The sequence below is a fragment of the Hyperoodon ampullatus genome (genome assembly GCF_949752795.1).
Source record: "Hyperoodon ampullatus genome assembly, chromosome: 19".
Classification (NCBI taxonomy): domain Eukaryota; kingdom Metazoa; phylum Chordata; class Mammalia; order Artiodactyla; family Ziphiidae; genus Hyperoodon; species Hyperoodon ampullatus.
In genome coordinates, this window is record NC_136932.1 from 1,679,364 (window position 1) to 1,695,388 (window position 16,025).

Here is a 16,025-nt window from a genome sequence, read left to right on the forward strand (position 1 = left end):
TCACTGCAAGCCTGGGAACTCCTTGAGGACGTCACAGGTTTTCTTGTGCATGACCTCGCGCAGCTTCCGAACCCGCCGGGTGCTCGAGACCCCCACGAAGCTGTCGGGCCGCAGCATGGCCATGCCGCCGTCCACCTCGCCCATGATGATGAGCGGCGTCTCGCCCACCGTCATGTTGGGGCAGGGGCAGGTCCAGTCCACGTGGAGCAGAGTGACCTCCAGCGGCTCCCGGCCCAGGAACTTGAGGCCCATCTTCTCATCCTTTAGGACCTCGTCCACAGTCACCAGGGCGCGACCTGAGTCGGGCTCCTCGGTCAGCTCAGAGATTCGGCCCAAGATGACAAAGTCGCTCCGACAGAAGCTGGTGACGAGCTTCTGCCTTGGCTTGCAGGCCCGGCAGCGCTGGCTCCCCCGAGGGAAGGGGCAGGACTCCTCGCAGGCCTCGCGGCTCTCGAAGTTGTTGCCGTTGCCCGCGCAGCCGCCGTAGACAAAGGACTGGCACTGGCCCGTCTGGCTGTTGTAGGCCCAGCGGGGCTCGTAGGCCTTGCAGGGCCCCTGTAGGGCGGGCAGGCTGCACACGGCCAGCGGCCCGCTCACGCAGGCCAGCATGCAGGCCTCGTAGGTCTCAAAGTGGTTGCGGTTGCGGTGGCAGTGGCCGAAGGTGAAGGTCAGGCAGTTGTTGGCCTGGGCGTCGAAGTGCCAGCGGGTCTGCTCCTCACCGCAGTCCTCACTGTCAGGGGGCTTCAGGCACTCGGCTGCGGGGAAGGCTGTACCGTTCGGGCCGCTCTCCTCGGTGGCCGAAGGCCGACCCCCCCGGACCACCGACAGCGGGAAGTCAGCACGCAGGACGCCGGCGGCGTTGCGGGCCGTGCAGGTGTAGATGCCGGCGTCCTGGGGCTGGGCGCTGTAGATGACCAGCTGGGCGATGTTGGTGACCACCACGTTGCCGCGCACGTGGTTGGGCCTCATGACCACGTTCTCCCGATCCTCCAGCTGCTTCTCCCAGGTGATCTCGGGCCGGGGCCGGCCCACCACATCACAAAGGAAGCTCACTGTCTCACCCACGGTGACCGACTGGTGCGCGGGGTAGTTGAGTAGAGCTGGGGCCGCTGTGTCCAGCCCAGGGGTCTCTGGGGGGGCCGTGGTGGGGTGCACGGTGGTCTCGGGTGGTGGGGGGCTGGTGTTGGGCCAGGTGAAGTGATAGCGGCAGGTGACGACAGCCAGTGTGATGCCCTTGGAGCAGGCCTCGGCGTCCATGTAGCAGCGGTTATAGTAGGTGAGGCCGTCGGAGGCACAGGTGAAACTGGGCTCCTTCTCACAGCGGTCTCTGCACTTGCACACGGGCTGGCCGTCCCAGATGTCACATTCGGAGCCCTGCTGCAGACACATGAAATGGTCGCACGTGGCCTCCTTGGGCATGCCCACGGGGCCCTTCCTCCCCTTTACGTCCATGTAACGGGCCGCCACACAGCTCTTGGTCCCACACACGTTGGGGCAGCACTTCTCATAGGTCTCACACTCCTAGGGAGAGCCAGATGGAGAGGTCTGAGCAAGGAGGAGAAGGAAGAGAACACAGGCTTCCCCCCACCCTCCCCCATGGTCTCCAGGGAAGGGAACTAATAGGCGCTCACCTACTGTGAGAAAACCATTTTGATAATAGTAATAGCTAATGTATTCATAGTACCCACTATTTGCCCAGCCTTCTTCTAGGAACGTTTATGTCTGTCAGCTTATCTCATGCTCATCACAATGGGTACAACCATCAGTCGCACTTCACAGGTAATGATAACTGAGGCACAGAGAGACTAGGTAACTTGCCCAAGGTCACACAGCTAGCAGTGTGGGAAGAGGAAGGTCACATACTGTAAGAGGGAAAGTCTTCCTACTACCAAGAGATGAGGTGAGGATGCAGAAACTGAGAGAGGAGCCGCTCAAGTCCACAGAGCTGGGAAGTGGTGGGAAAGGGCTTCAAGCTCCAGGCGGATGGGACTCTGATGAGGTATTTTTCTTCTACATCACATCGTTACCGCCATGAGGTGTCGACTGGAACAAACGAGCCTGCCTTTTTGTCTCTTCCAATAGGGATGCCCTGGCCAAATGCTAAGAAGGAGAAGTCGGACACCACTGGGACAGCTGTTCAAGGCTGTCCACATACACATTAGGAACGGCAGCTCTGATGCTGGCCCAAGTTCATCCAAAGGACATCAGGTCTGGCCACTGTGGGCTGTGCCAGTTCCAACCTGTGGGACATTGCACGGGGAAATCAACGGGGAAAAAAGTCCCTTTGTGTGGCAAAGGTCAGCAAGGCCATCAGCGAGGGCTTGCCAGGCTGTAATTCCCTCTGATTCTCTGTGGAGCCACATACGGCATTAGTTTAATTCCTCGAAATTAGCAACACGCTCTGGGGTTGACACAAACAAGGATTTCACGTGGTGTTTTCGCTGGGATGTGGGCAATGCCCCTAATCCTGAGCCCTGGTCGTGGCTCTGTGAGCTGCTCCCCACCAGGGCTGGCCTCGTGCGGCTCCAGCTTTCCCTTCAGCCCCTCCGACATTCCACATCAACTAAGGGCTACGTGGAGCCTGCCTGCTCGACTTGTTTACTGTTTTCCCCCCTCGGCTCAGAATGGGGACTTTGTTTTGCAGCCTTTGCTTGGCATAGGCTTCTAGGCCACACCAGGGAGGCTCTGGGACAGGGATGGACAGATCTCAGAGCTGGGGTCTGAGGGAGAGGGACCCAGTGAGGGGGTGAGAGGAGGAGGGGGCTGAGCAGCAGAGAACCTGCTCCTTGCCGGAGGGTCCTTCAATTCCTTAAAGACTCTGGCCCTGGAAGCTCCTTCAGGACTCAGAAGTCCAGGAAAGGCTGGGTCCTTGGGGACCAGGGGAAGGTATTTCTGGGCACAGAGAACCTGGAGGGAATTTTTAGAACAGTTTTTGCTTAAGGGCTCAGAACATACCCATAGGCTGTCTACATCCCCAGCCCCATGGAGGTGCCTTCTCCCCAAGACACACAAAATCAGCAAGAGTCTCACTGTCTCCAAGCCACACCTGATTTATCAGGCCAGCCTGTGCCAGTGAAACAGCCTTGCCCGCAAATGCAGCCAACTAACAGCACGACCTCAGCCGGACGGGAACGCCGCCCCTCCCTAGTCCTTACCTTCCTTTCCCTCGGCTCTGCCACTGCTCCCTGCCAGTGAGAGGCCTGGATTGCCCCATGGGCACTGTGAGGGACAGGCCGCTCTCCGCAGGGCCAGCCTACGCTCTCATATGTTACATGCATTCGGCAGAGGGAACATCATGGTCTCCCATGGTCCCTGGTGATGACCAACCCAGCCCGAGCCCCAGGAGCTGCCAGACTGGCAGGACGTATCTCTGCCCAGGCAGGTGCCAGGTACTAGCAGGCTCTTCACCCCGGGGAAAGTGACAGGAACAGCCCTTGGACTCAGGAGCTGGGAGGGACTTGCCCTAGAACCAGGCCTGCCCTGAGTGCTGGGAGGCTCGAGGGATTTGGCAGGTTGAAACCTAGTCTACGTGCCCCCTACGGACACCCAGGGAGTCTATTCAGATCCACTCCTGCCCACCCTCCCCATCAGCCTGCTCTGATCTCAGGGTCAGGGTCCAAACCCCCGGGGAAAGCGGCCCAGAGGCCGGATGAAGCCTCAGCTCTGTGGTCAGATGGATGCGGGGTGCAGGCCCGCCCTCCCCTCCCTGGCCATGGAGCCTTGCGCTGCTCACTGCGGGGTCCTGAGTTCCACTCTCGCCTGTCGACAGGCTGCGGGTGGGTCGTGCCAGTCTCTCTGACGTGCCTGGCATAGTGCTGGCTCAGAGCAGCCCTCAGCAGACATGAGACCAGGAATCCGAAGATTCCCAGCCCCTGAGAAACTCTGACATCACGCCCAGCTCTTCTTCCAGGCCTCGAAGTTACACAGACATCACACCCTGTTCATCTCCATGTGGCCCGGGGCTGGGCTCCTTCACGTGCCAAGGCGTTCCCACCCCCCAGCTCCCACTCTCCCTCGCTAACAAGACCACGTGGCCGATCTCAGGCTTCCGGATTCACACTCACCTGGTCCGTGTCACACTCCCGCTTGCAGGTGCTCTGGGCATCCACCCAGAGGTTGGGGTTCATGTCGTTGGGGCAGATGCCAGCGTGAGAGTATCGGATGGGCGGCAGGGCCAGGCCTCGCGGGGGCACCCCAAGCAGCAGCAGCAGCAGCGCTGCCATCTGCCCCCAGCAGGACCGGGAACAGCAGCACCCCGGGGCCCGCATGGTGGGGTCTGCGGCGCCCAGAGACCTCCCCTGAGATGGCGCCAGGGCTGGGGCCCCCAGGGCCTTGTGCTCTTCGGGGGGCTGCAGACACCTGCCCTGCCCACCCCAGCGGGCCTCCTCACCTCTGCTAGGGCTGCAGCTGCCGAGGCTGCCTCCACCAAGTCCGTGGAGCCCGCCGGGCTGCACAGCCTCAGATAAAGGGGGCTCCCTCTCCGGAGTGTGCAGGGAGAGAAGCTGCACCGGGGCCAGAGCCTGGATTTATGTCCTGGGCGCGCCACCCGACTGGGAGCAAGCTAACCTGACGCCTGTCACAGGCAGGCTGCCGGCTCCTCTGTCCTGTGGCTGATCACAGACTTGTTGTAGAAGAGGAAAACAAGCTGGAAGCAGTTTAGGCGGCGTATCTGGCGCGGTGGGACACCTGCTTGTTCTTGACTCCAGGAGGTCTTTAACCCCTTCGGGGGCCAGAAATGGCACGTGCTTTGGGGGAGCTGGCTCCGGGGCACGCACGCTCACTGTACTGCACGGAGAGGCTCTCCTCCCTTCCCCCCAGCCCTCGGCCGGGCCCCCTCCTCCCCTGGCCACCTCCGAAGAACACACACTCGCTTGTTACAAGGAGGGACCTGCAGCCGCAGGGTTAGCATCGCCGGCCCGATAGTGCATCTGAGAGCAAATGACGTGGAAAAACAACAAGTTCACGGCCATTCCAGGGCGGGCCTGAGCAGCCTGTGCTGTGTAAGCTGACTCCCACCCCAGCACCAGGTCCCAGGGTGGGGGGCGCGCGGACAGCTCCCTATCTCTCTGTCCCGGCAGTTTGCATCTCAAGTTCCAACTTCGGGGAATTTTCCCCAAATCATTCCAGAGACACATACCAGATATGCTCCGGCTCCCCCGGCTCGGGGACGAATCACATTCCTGCTCCTCCACTGACACACTCCCGGCTCCAAGAGAACCTATGTGGTCACAGTGTCTTGGGACAGCGCTGGGCAGCCCAGCCGCCTCACTAATGACCATGAAGGCTGCACTCAGGGACTGCCAGTCAGCTCTCATCCCCCCCACCCCGAATTACTTTACGAAGGAGAAGGTCACCCCCAGTGAGCAGCGGTAGGACGACTGCTTGTCGATATTTACTGGGGCCTTAATGTGTGCCAGGCAGTGTGTATTGTCTCATTTAATCCTCACAACAAACTGTGCCTTCATTTTACATTTGAGGAAAAGACACACAGAGAGGGTAAGCAACTTGCCCCATGTCACACAGCTACGTGACCCCACCATTAATGCAGGGACACCAGCTTGTGGGGCCTTTGGAGAGCACCCCTCCCCACCCAGCTGTCAAAACTGCTGTCAGTGTGCAGCCCCCAACACTGGTCTTTACAGGCTGGACAAGAAGTTTGTGAAACATCAAGGGCTATATCTGTGGAGGGGACAGGAAAAGAGCCAGAACCTGCCGTGGAATGGGCAAGAGAGAGATACCTTTTCAAGACCAACGGCAAAGGATTTGGGGAGCAGTGACCAAGCGGCTATGTCCCAGGGGCAGTCGATGGGGTGGGGCCCCAGTTATTTCACAGATGGGGAAACTGAGTGCCCAGCCCCGACCCGCTCTCCCCCTCCGGCTGGACCTCACCGTCCAGTTGGCCTGTGAAAGGGCAGCGACCCTCTTTCCACCCTGCAGACTTTGCTTCTTCCTCGTGGGCGGCGTGTTGCCTCCTCCCTGCCCGAGCCAACTCCTTCCCGTCGTGTGGGTCATTCTGTAAGATCTGTCTTTTCTGCTTATGTCAAAGAGTTAATGAAGGGTGTCAGATCCTAATCCCCTAAATTATTGGAATAAACTTCCCTCCGAGGCCGGTCCCAGTAATGAAGCCAGACAGCGGGCGGCGCCGGCTGCTTTGAATTCCCTGTAATTTCATAAACCCGTGTTCCAGCTGCCCAGAGCCGGGCCTCTGCCCAGCACTTGACGAACGCGGTTTGTGCAGCCTCCTTGGCTATCACAAAGGGAAATGGACAGTGACACATTTCTGAGCAGGACTTAGAAAAATTGTCACAGCCCATTACATGAGACAGGTATCCGGGGAGAGGAGGCTGATTTCTGGGGAGTCACTTGAGACCGTTAGGAAGGCGGGGAGCAGGGAGGGGTACAGACCAGAGGTGGGGGTGGGGTCAGGAAAGCAGGGGACCTTGTCCATCCTGCCCGATCCTCCGCCCAGTTTGGTCCTGTCGAGAGCCGTGGGCCTCTCCCTGCCCGGGCCCCACTCCTGGCCATTCTGCTCTGAGAACTCTCAAAACAGCACTGGGGGAGAAGGGGCCCTGGAACACTCAGCTCTCCCTCTCAGCCCTTCCAAGTCTCCCACCAAACACACAGCTCAGAAGAATGAATAACATCTGATCAGGGCTTGGCGCCTACACAGCACTTTCACCTACATCGTCACGCTGACCCTCACGCCAGCCCCGGAGGGAGAGAGAGGAAACCGAGTCACAGAGAGGTTAGGTGGGGCTGCCTGGGGCCCCCGAGGCTCACGCCTCGCCTCTCTGACCCCTGTCCTGTGCTCTTCACACAACCCCATGCAAGCTTCCGGCCCCTCCAGAAAGGCCCCCGCTGGCTGCCCCACCGGCCCAGCTTGTTTATAAGCTGTTCCGGGAGTGCTTTGAAGTCCCCTCCTCCTGGGCCCTCCCTCCCACGGCCCCTGGATCTGGCTCCCTCTGACTCTGGCTCCCTCACACTCTTCTCTGGAGGGTGGCATGGAACCCACGCTCACCAAATTCCCGGGACCAAAGGAGGGCTCGGCTGTCCGTTCCCACCTACGCAGGCCTCTGGGGAATGGAGATGGGCTGGGTCCCCCTGAGCAGGGGCCTGAACTTGGGGGTTTCCCCTGCTTTTCACCCTCCCCAAGGACATCAGGCACAGATCCGTCAGGAAGAGGGCTGGGTCCTGACCTCGTCTCAGAAGAGCCCCACCACTGTGGGAGGGCAGGGGGCCCATGGGCCCTTCACACCCTCCAGGATGGGCTCAAGGCCTACTCTAGGTGCAGCCAGTAGGAAGTCACCCAGGACAGTGAACTCTGGGTGACCCTTGACCTCAGGTTCACCATTAGCCGAACAGCTCCCGAACCACTAGAGTACGGACAACACACTGACACTGCTTCCTAAATGGGCCAGGTCTCTCCCCTCCAGACACCAGCCATAAATGTGGTGGAGACACCTGGAGATCCACAGGGACAGCATCTCAGATGCCATGTCCCTCACGCACAGACCAAACCTCTTACCTCTTGAAGCGTCTCCTCCCTCTCCCTTCTTGATGTTTTTTTTTAAAGCACCTACTATGTGCCAAGTTGTGGGTACCTAGGGATAGATGGCAGTCCTCATCCACAGAGAGGACACAGTCTTGGCCAGAAAACAAACACGCAAAAGCATAAGAGTCGTATTCGCTATCTTAGGGGTCCTTACAAGTGCCGGGGAGCAGAGAGGAGGGAGAGGCCCCGGGGTGGCCGTTGTGCACATGTGACGTGGGCTGGGTCTTGAGGCCTGAGCAGGACCCTGTTTCCTACACTTCTCCAGGGACAGGCCTGGCCCACAGCACGCCTCCTCAGCCAAGGCCCTCCCTCCTGGGGTGCTGGCCTCCAGAAACAGAGGTGAGAGGGAAGTGCATGGGTTTAGGAGACAGGGTGGGGGTGGGAGCTGCAGGTCTGGCTTCCGCTTGGAGTGGCCCTAGCGAAGTCAAAGAGCAGCCCATTCTGGTCCATCCTGCTTGGGCCCCCAGACCTGGGGCAGCCACACTTTCACCCAGATGGATGGGGGAGGCCAACCCCCTGGGAACCTCCCTGCCCTGATCCTGGTTATTTAAACATATCTGGGGAGGAGGAAAGATTTGAGGAGCAGGAATTAGGGTGCTGGGGAGAAGGAAGTCCTTAGCGACGGTGCTTAGATGGGCTCTCAGAAGGCCGGGCAGCCTTGGCTAAGGCAGTGATTAGTCAGAGCCAAGCCAGGGAGTTCAATAAAGCCGGCGGCTCATTACCCAGCTGGGGACCCCCTGCCCGAGCAGCCCAGGGCCTGGGTTACATTACAGGGCTGTGTGAACTCTCCCCTCGGAGTGAGACTGCACCGGCCTTGGAATAATTACGGGGCCTCAGCAGATGGTGGAGGCGGACGGGGGAGACCTTCAGCTGTGGGACACGTGACCTGTCAGCATCTGTGCAGAGCAGGACATGGGAGGGGCCACGCTGGGCCCCGGGGGAGGCAGCACTGAATCGAGCTCTGAGATCGATGCAGTTGCCCGTGGCACGGCCTAGCCAGTGCTCTCGGCCAGCCAGGCCTCCTCTACAGCCCTGCCCAGGCCAGGGGGCCTGCTGGTGGACCCAAGTCCCGGGAGGCTTGGTTGCCAGTGTCTAAACGGATCTGTGTGTCGTGCGCAAGAGCAGGAGACACATCTTCTGGCACCTGTGAGTCTCTGAATGCCTTCCTGGAGCAGGCCGGCATCAAGGAACTCGGGGATTTCAGCCACCTCACCAGGAGGCTCCGTGGTGCTGAGGCTGAGCAGCGTGCAAGGAGTCAGAGGACCCCCCTCATCACCCCACCTGAGACCCCTTCCCACTCCCTCCTCTGTGATCCCAGGTGCCGAGACTCCTCCAGCTCTGCCTTGACGGAACTGGCTTCAAATATCGTCCGGCAGCTCTCAGCCAAGACAAACACGGAGGGAAGAAGACAGAAGGCCACGGGGCCCCACCTCTCCACTCTGCTGGGGAGAGCGAGGGCCTGGGGTTCCAGCAGGAAGACTGAGGTGGGGCTTGGCCGCCCTCGCACTCAGGCCTCCCCTACCACAGAAGCTTCCTCTGGCTCCTCAGCTCTCCTCACTCCCAAGCTCTCTGCCTCACTGTCTCCTCCTTTCGGATGAGAGAGGAGTGAGGAGGTCCCGGACGTGGGCCTCGCTGCTCACCCACACACTGCTGAGCCAAGGGGGCGTGTTCTCCAGAGCCAAACGCAACCCTAGCACCCATGCCAACAGCACAAAATGTGCAGTGACCAAGAAGCAGGCCTTTTCCTGACTGACCATTATTGCGAGACCTCTGGCTTAAAGATGGCTTCTCCACGTTCGTGATGCAGGCCAAGCATTCAGCCTGGACCACCACGAGCTTCCACTTCCGTTTACTTCTCCAGTCTTATCGCTGCTCCCCTTTCTCTCAGATTCTGGAAGCTGCCACGTTGCTCTTTCGATCTTTAAAATCTTCACACAGGCCTTCCCTTTAGTCCTCGCCGTGGACGCCTTCCCTTCCCCTGGCTGGTTCCATCTTCTCCTGGCCAACTGCTTCCCAACCCGTCTTAGAAGCTGCACCTTCCAGGAGGCCTTCCTGACCTCAGAGGCTGAGGGAGGCCCAAGTCACCTTGGGGGTTCCTGGTATGTTTTTAAAATGAAACAGCAAAACAAAAACTGGGATACAAAACCTGTGGCAATGTTTCAATACTCGACCTGGTCAGAACGTGTGTCTGTGCCTTTGTAAATGGTAAACTGGTTTGGATGATAATGTCAAAACTCCGCATTTGATGGGGGGAGGGGTAAATTAGGAGTCTGGGATTAACAGATACACATCACCATATAGAAAATAGATATACAGCAAGGATTTACTGATTAGCACAGGGAACTACATTCAATATCTTGTAATAGCCTATAATGGGAAAGAATCCAAAAAAGGAATACATATATATATGTAGAATGAATCACTTTGCTGTACCCCTGAAACTAACACAATATTGTGAATCAACTATACTTCAACTTTTAAAACAATCCATACAATGGAATATTACTCAGCCATAAAAAGGAATGAAATAGTGCCATTTGCAGAGATGTGGGTGGACCTAGATATTGTCATACAGAGTGAAATAAGCCAGAAAGAGAAAAACAAATATCGTATAATATCGCTTATATGTGGAATCTAGAAAAATGGTACAGATGAACTTATTTGCAAAGCAGAAATACAGTCACAGATGTAGAGAAAAAACTTACAGTTACCAAGGCGGGAAGCGGGTGGGTGGGATGAATTGGGAGATTAGGAGTGACATATATACACTACTATGTATAAAACAGATAACTAATGAGAACCTACTGTATAGCACAGGGAACTCTACTCAGTGCTCTGTGGTGACCTAAATGGGAAGGAAATCTAAAAAAGAGGGGATATATGTATACATATGACTGATTCACTTTGCTGTACAGCAAGAAACTAACACAACATTGTACAGCAACTATACTCGAATAAAAATTAATGACAAACGTATCCACATTTGAGGCCCCTTGCGAGTACAGCCTGGCCCGATGGCCCTCCTGGGATTGCCTGTGATACCCCCGGGCATAGTTTATGTGGTATTGAAATTACTTTCTCCTCATCTATTACCCAGACTGGCCCGTGAACTCCTGGCAAGCGGGGGCTGTGTCTGGTCCATGGTTCCAGCAGAGAGTACACCCTGAACCAAGGTACATTGGAGGAATGAATGGATGGCCCCATCAAGCAGACAGTGTGCTTGCAGGGCAGGGATGAGCATTCCTGGTGTCTGTCACACCTGAGAGAGACTAGTTAGTCCTAGGACAGGAAACCGGGACTCCAGAGACCAGCTTTAGTCAGGCAAGGGAGGATACCCCCATCCCTGGGCCCATCAGCCAACTCTGGGCAAAAACGAGCCTGGAGCCTGCGAGGGGCAGGCCTGGACGGAGGGGTTGGAGAAAGCTTGGGCAACACGTGGACAGCCTTAGGGACAGGAGGAAGGTGCCCAGTGGGGCCCACCACAGCTCTCACACTGCTCTTCACGTATGCATCCCTTGGCTTCTCCCCAGGCCTCCACGAGGTTTATTTAACAGCTGAAGAGCCCCTATTCAACCATGTTTTCTCTGCTTCCAGGGCGACCTTTTCAAATTCCAAACTTGAAAATGGTGCTTCCCTGATGTAGTGGGGTGAATGGTGTGTCCCCCAAAAGATAGGTCCAAGTCTTAATGCCTGGAACCTATGAATGTGATCTTATTTAGGAAAAAGGTCTTTGTAAGTAGGATTAAGTTAAGGATCTTGAAATGAGACCATCCTGGATTATCCAAGAGGGTCCTGAATCCAGTGACAGGTGTTCTTAGAAAGGCAGAGGAAGGCTGAGACACAGAAGAGGGGAAGGCCATTAAAGACGGAAGCAGAGATCAGAGCGATGCAGCCATGAGCCCAGGGATGCCTGAGCCATCAGAAGCTAGAATAGACAAGAAAAGGATTCTCCCCTGGAGCCTTTGGAGGGAATGCAGCTCCACTGACACCTTGATTTAGGGCTTCTGGCCTCCAGAACTGAGAGAATAAGTTTCTGTTGTTTTAAGCCACCAAGTTTGTGATCATTTGTTATGGCAGCCCCAGGAAACGTACACACCTGCCTCAAACCCTTCCACGGCCCCTCCTGGTCAGGACTAAACGGGCTGGGGAGCCCCCAGAGACCTGCCCCTGCCAGCTCTCCAGCCTCATTGCTCACCCTGCATGTTCCAGCTGTGCAGAATTCCCGATGGTCTCCAAGCATCCCACCAGGGTGACCAGCCCTCCTGGTTTGCCTGGGACTGGCCTGGTTTTAGCACTGAAACTCTGCATCCCAGGAAACTCCTTAGTCTTGGGCAAACTAGAATGGTTGTTCCTGTTTTTTCCATGCTGTCTGTATCTTAGTTGAGGCCGTTCCCTCTGCTTAAATTGTTCAAGAAGCTCTACTTCAGGACAAGACAAAAAAAAAACTGCCAACGGGGGCAGGCCAGAGGTGAGAGGTGGGCCATCCACACCTTGGGGAGCCCAAACCTAGACCACACAGTGAACCATGAAGACCACATTTACCCTGCCAGGGACCCAGAGTCAGCTGGCGACAGAGCCTCAGGCACCAGCAGCAGCGAGGGTGAGGAAGGCCCAGGAGGGCTTGGCAGCCCTGGTGTGGCTCTAGCCCCATGGGGAGCGTCACAGTTGGCACGGGTGCCGGTGAACTGAGGCAACGGTCGGGAGGAGGTGGCTGTGGAAGGGAGTCACTGCATGGATGCTGGGTAGGGGGGGCACAGGCAAGGCTTTGCGGCAGGAGGAGTCCAGTGGTCCTGAGGGTCAGAGACAAGCAGTCAAAGTAACGGCCAACTAGGAGTGCTTTTGGCAGCACTTAACAAACCCTGAGCAGCTGTGGCTTAAATTATTAGGAGTTTAATTTTCTCACAGAACAAGAAGTTCAAGGCGGCTTGGCTGATTCCTCAAGGTCCTGGTTCTTATCTTTTCTGTCACCCTCAGCACGTGACTTTTGGCCTTAATATCCGATGATGGCTGCTCCCCTAGATACTTCCTCATTCTGGACCCAGATTAGGGGGAAGGGACAAAACCCTTGGAACTGTGTCTGTTTATTCAGGGAGGGAAGACTTCCTAGGAGCCTCAGGCCACAGCACTTTGGCCAGGACCGTGTCACATGACTCTAGCTACAAGGGAGTCTGGAAAGGTGAGTTTGCAACAAGGGAGAAAGGAGTTGTGATTGGCTTCTGGGGGCAGCAATCCACAACATCTGCCACAGGGACCATTCCTAGGACCCAATGGCTGGTTAAGTGTCTCATCTTTTTTTTTTTTTTTTTTTTTTTTTGGCTGCGTTGGGTCTCTGTTGTGGTGCACAAGCGTCTCATTGCAGTGGCTTCTCTTGTTGCAGAGCTCGGGCTCTAGGTGTGCGGGCTCCAGTAGCTGTGTCTCGTGGGCTCAGTAGTTGTGGCTTACGGGCCCAGCCGCTCCGCGGCATGTGGGATCTTCCCGGACCGGGGCACGAACCCGTGTCCCCTGCATCGGCAGGCGGACTCTCAACCACTGCGCCACCAGGGAAGCTCCCCCAATAAAGTCTTTTGCTTTGTCAGCACCCGTGTCTCCTCAGACAACTCACTTCTGAGTATTAGACAAGAGCCCACTCTCAGGCCCTGGAAGGGATTCCCCCTTCTGCAACACACATACCCCCTCCATAGACAGCACTCGTCTCCAAAGTCAGTCTACATTCTCTGTGCCCATTTTCTCACCTTCTGAGTCCTGACTCACCTCTCACTCTTCTGCACTCTCTGATCCAGCTTCCCACTCATCACTCTGCCAACAAACCTGCAGCTAAAGCCACCAGGGGCGGGCACAGCCCTAAATGGCACACGCAGTCCTGCTTCTTTCTATCTCTGCAGCGTGTGGCCTGTTGACCACTGCTCCTATGCTAGGACCCCTCCTGCTTTCCACCCACTTCCCTGGTAGCTCCTCCCCAGACTTTGTTCAGCAGGATGTGTCCAGGCTGCCTCCTTGGCCCCTCCCCCCATAGTCAGGGGTTTCCAGCACTGGCTGCACATTAGAGTCACCTGGGGAGCTTTTAAAAACTACCAGCACCTGAGTGCCCCTAATTAAAGCAGAGTCACTAGAGTGGGGCCAGATGTGGTAGCTTTAAAAGCTCCCAAGTGATTCTGAAAGTGCAGCCAGGGTTTCAAGTCATTGCCCTGGGTGTGAAAGAGGTCGCTGTGTCCATCTGGGTACCAGAAGCCTTCAAAGCCCTATCTTCAGGCTCTGAGATATCCAGAAATACCTTTGCTTCCCCAAAGGCAACTAGCCAGACATCATCGCATAGCGGAAATTGATTCCTCTCAGCTTTTGTAGAAGCCATTCCAGAGTCTAACATGCTTATTGTAATGCTAAAGTCATAGGTTCTTCCTTTTATCTATATATAATCTGCATTCACATTTCCATAATGAACTAATTAGGGAAGACGTTTTCCTTCTGGCCTACGGAAGACCTTAGTAGCACATCCAGAAGCAGGTTTATTATTTTTATCTCTTGAATCATGAATGAAAAAAATCTAGAATGCTAAAATGCCTATGACTGAATCATGATGCTTTGGTTGGATTCTCTGTTTCTCTCTCTCTCACAAGGAAAAAAAAAGTCACTGCTTTCTGCTTCCTGATGCCCTGGGAAACAGTCCTGCCCCTGCTGCCAGTGTCACTCATCACACTGGAATGTGATTAGGTGTCTCTCCAACCAGACTCCAAGGCCTTTGCAGGGAGGGACCACGCGTTAGTCACCACTGCATCATCCATGCCTACCATGGTGCCTAGCATAGGGTAAACGTTTTGTTGAATGAATGGATAAAATTTTGTGGAATAAGCCACCACTCTGGTTGGTTCTCCTGAATAAATTCATAAGGAGGAGACACGAGCTCTCAGCTTAGAAGCTATAACTGGAAGGCAGACTTGTACTGTCTGCAGATAGTATAGGCTCCTCCTCCAGGCATGAACTTGAAGGAGGGTCTCGTAGAGAATCCCAAGCCTGGCACACATGAGAGTCACTTGGAGGGCTGGTGAAACCTGTCCTGATCTCACTGGGATAAGGAACCTGTCTTTTCACACACTTCCACTGGCTGCAGACCAGAACTGGGGGACAGTCTGGCACTCTCCAAAGGCAAAGTTTCCTTCACTCAAATATCTGGAAAGAAAACTGAGGGAAAAAAACACTGAAGCATGGGGCTTCCCTGGTGGTGCAGTGGTTGAGAGTCCGCCTGCCGATGCAGGGGACACGAGTTCATGCCCCGGTCCGGGAAGATCCCACATTGCCGCGGAGCGGCTGGGCCCGTGAGCCGTGGCCGCTGAGCCTGCGCGTCCGGAGCCTGTGCTCCGCAACGGGAGAGGCCACAACAGTGAGAGGCCTGCGTACGGCAAAAAAACAAAAACAAAACAAAAGCAAAAAACAACACTGAAGCGAGGAGATTCACAAGTAACCCAGGTAGGAGACAACTTTCTGGGGCAAGGCTTGTCCCAGCGCCCTTCGCTGGGGTGGGGCAGCCCCGAGTGGGCACAGAAGCGAAGCTGCAGACGGTGCTCACCAATCTGGCAGCCTCAAGGAGGCCCTCCGTCTCCCCTGGGGGGGAGTGAGTGATCTGGGTGATTCGAGTGATGGCGTATGTGGGGCTCAAAGGCGTGGGAGCTGAGCCCGGGGAGCAATAATCCGGGTCTCCAAGCCAGCCCAGCCGCCAAAGCCCTCAGAAGCAAGAAGCACCACTGTGCTTCCCTGTCACCCTTGACTGTGACCTGTTTCTACCCACAGAACTCTTCCGACGCAAAGGTGAGCCCCACCCCGCCCCACCCCAACCCACCCCACCCCAACAAATTTTCCAACACCAGCTGAGTGTCCTACAACTTAATTCAGTTCCGATGCTAAGTACCTGGGCTTAGCACCACACATTAAGGCTCAGTCCCACAAGATTGCCCCCACTTCAGGCGCCAGTCACAAGTCTCGGACCACCAGGACTTTTGACCAACCAGCTACAAACTTAAGGGGTTCCCACAACCCCCTCCTCAGGTTCGATAATTTGCTAGAATAGCTCACAGAACACAGGAAAACAGTTTACTTACTATTGCCAGTTTATTGTAAAGGATACAACTCAGGAACAAACAGAAAAGATGCATAGAGCAAGGTGTCAGGGGCTTGCATATCCCTCCCAGCACTTTGATGAGCTGGAGGCTCTCAGACACACCACCCCCTGCCATAGTTTTTATGGAGATTTCTTTATGCAGGCGTGATTGTTCAGATCACTTCCTCTCCCCTCCTAGGAGGTTGAGTTGGGGCTGAAAGACCCACCTTCTAGTCATGCCTTGGTCTTCCTGGCCCCCAGCCCCTATCCTGAAGCAAGCTGGAAGTCATCCCTCCCCTGATGCCATCCTGAAGCTATTCCCACTCCCCCAACCCCCCATCCCCACCCCGACTCCTCCATCCCATCATCTCCTTAGCCAACAAA

General features: G+C 56.1%; 1 protein-coding gene across 1 annotated transcript; it reads right to left on the reverse strand.

Annotated features, from left to right (window-relative positions):
* Window positions 1–4,268, reverse strand: WFIKKN2 (WAP, follistatin/kazal, immunoglobulin, kunitz and netrin domain containing 2; the record flags this gene model as incomplete). The annotated part of the gene is made up of 2 exons (XM_079724922.1): window positions 1–1,521; window positions 4,065–4,268. The coding sequence occupies 2 exons, from the start codon at window positions 4,266–4,268 to the stop codon at window positions 1–3; spliced, it is 1,725 nt and encodes a 574-aa protein (XP_079581048.1).
* Window positions 4,269–16,025: the final 11,757 nt, after the last annotated feature.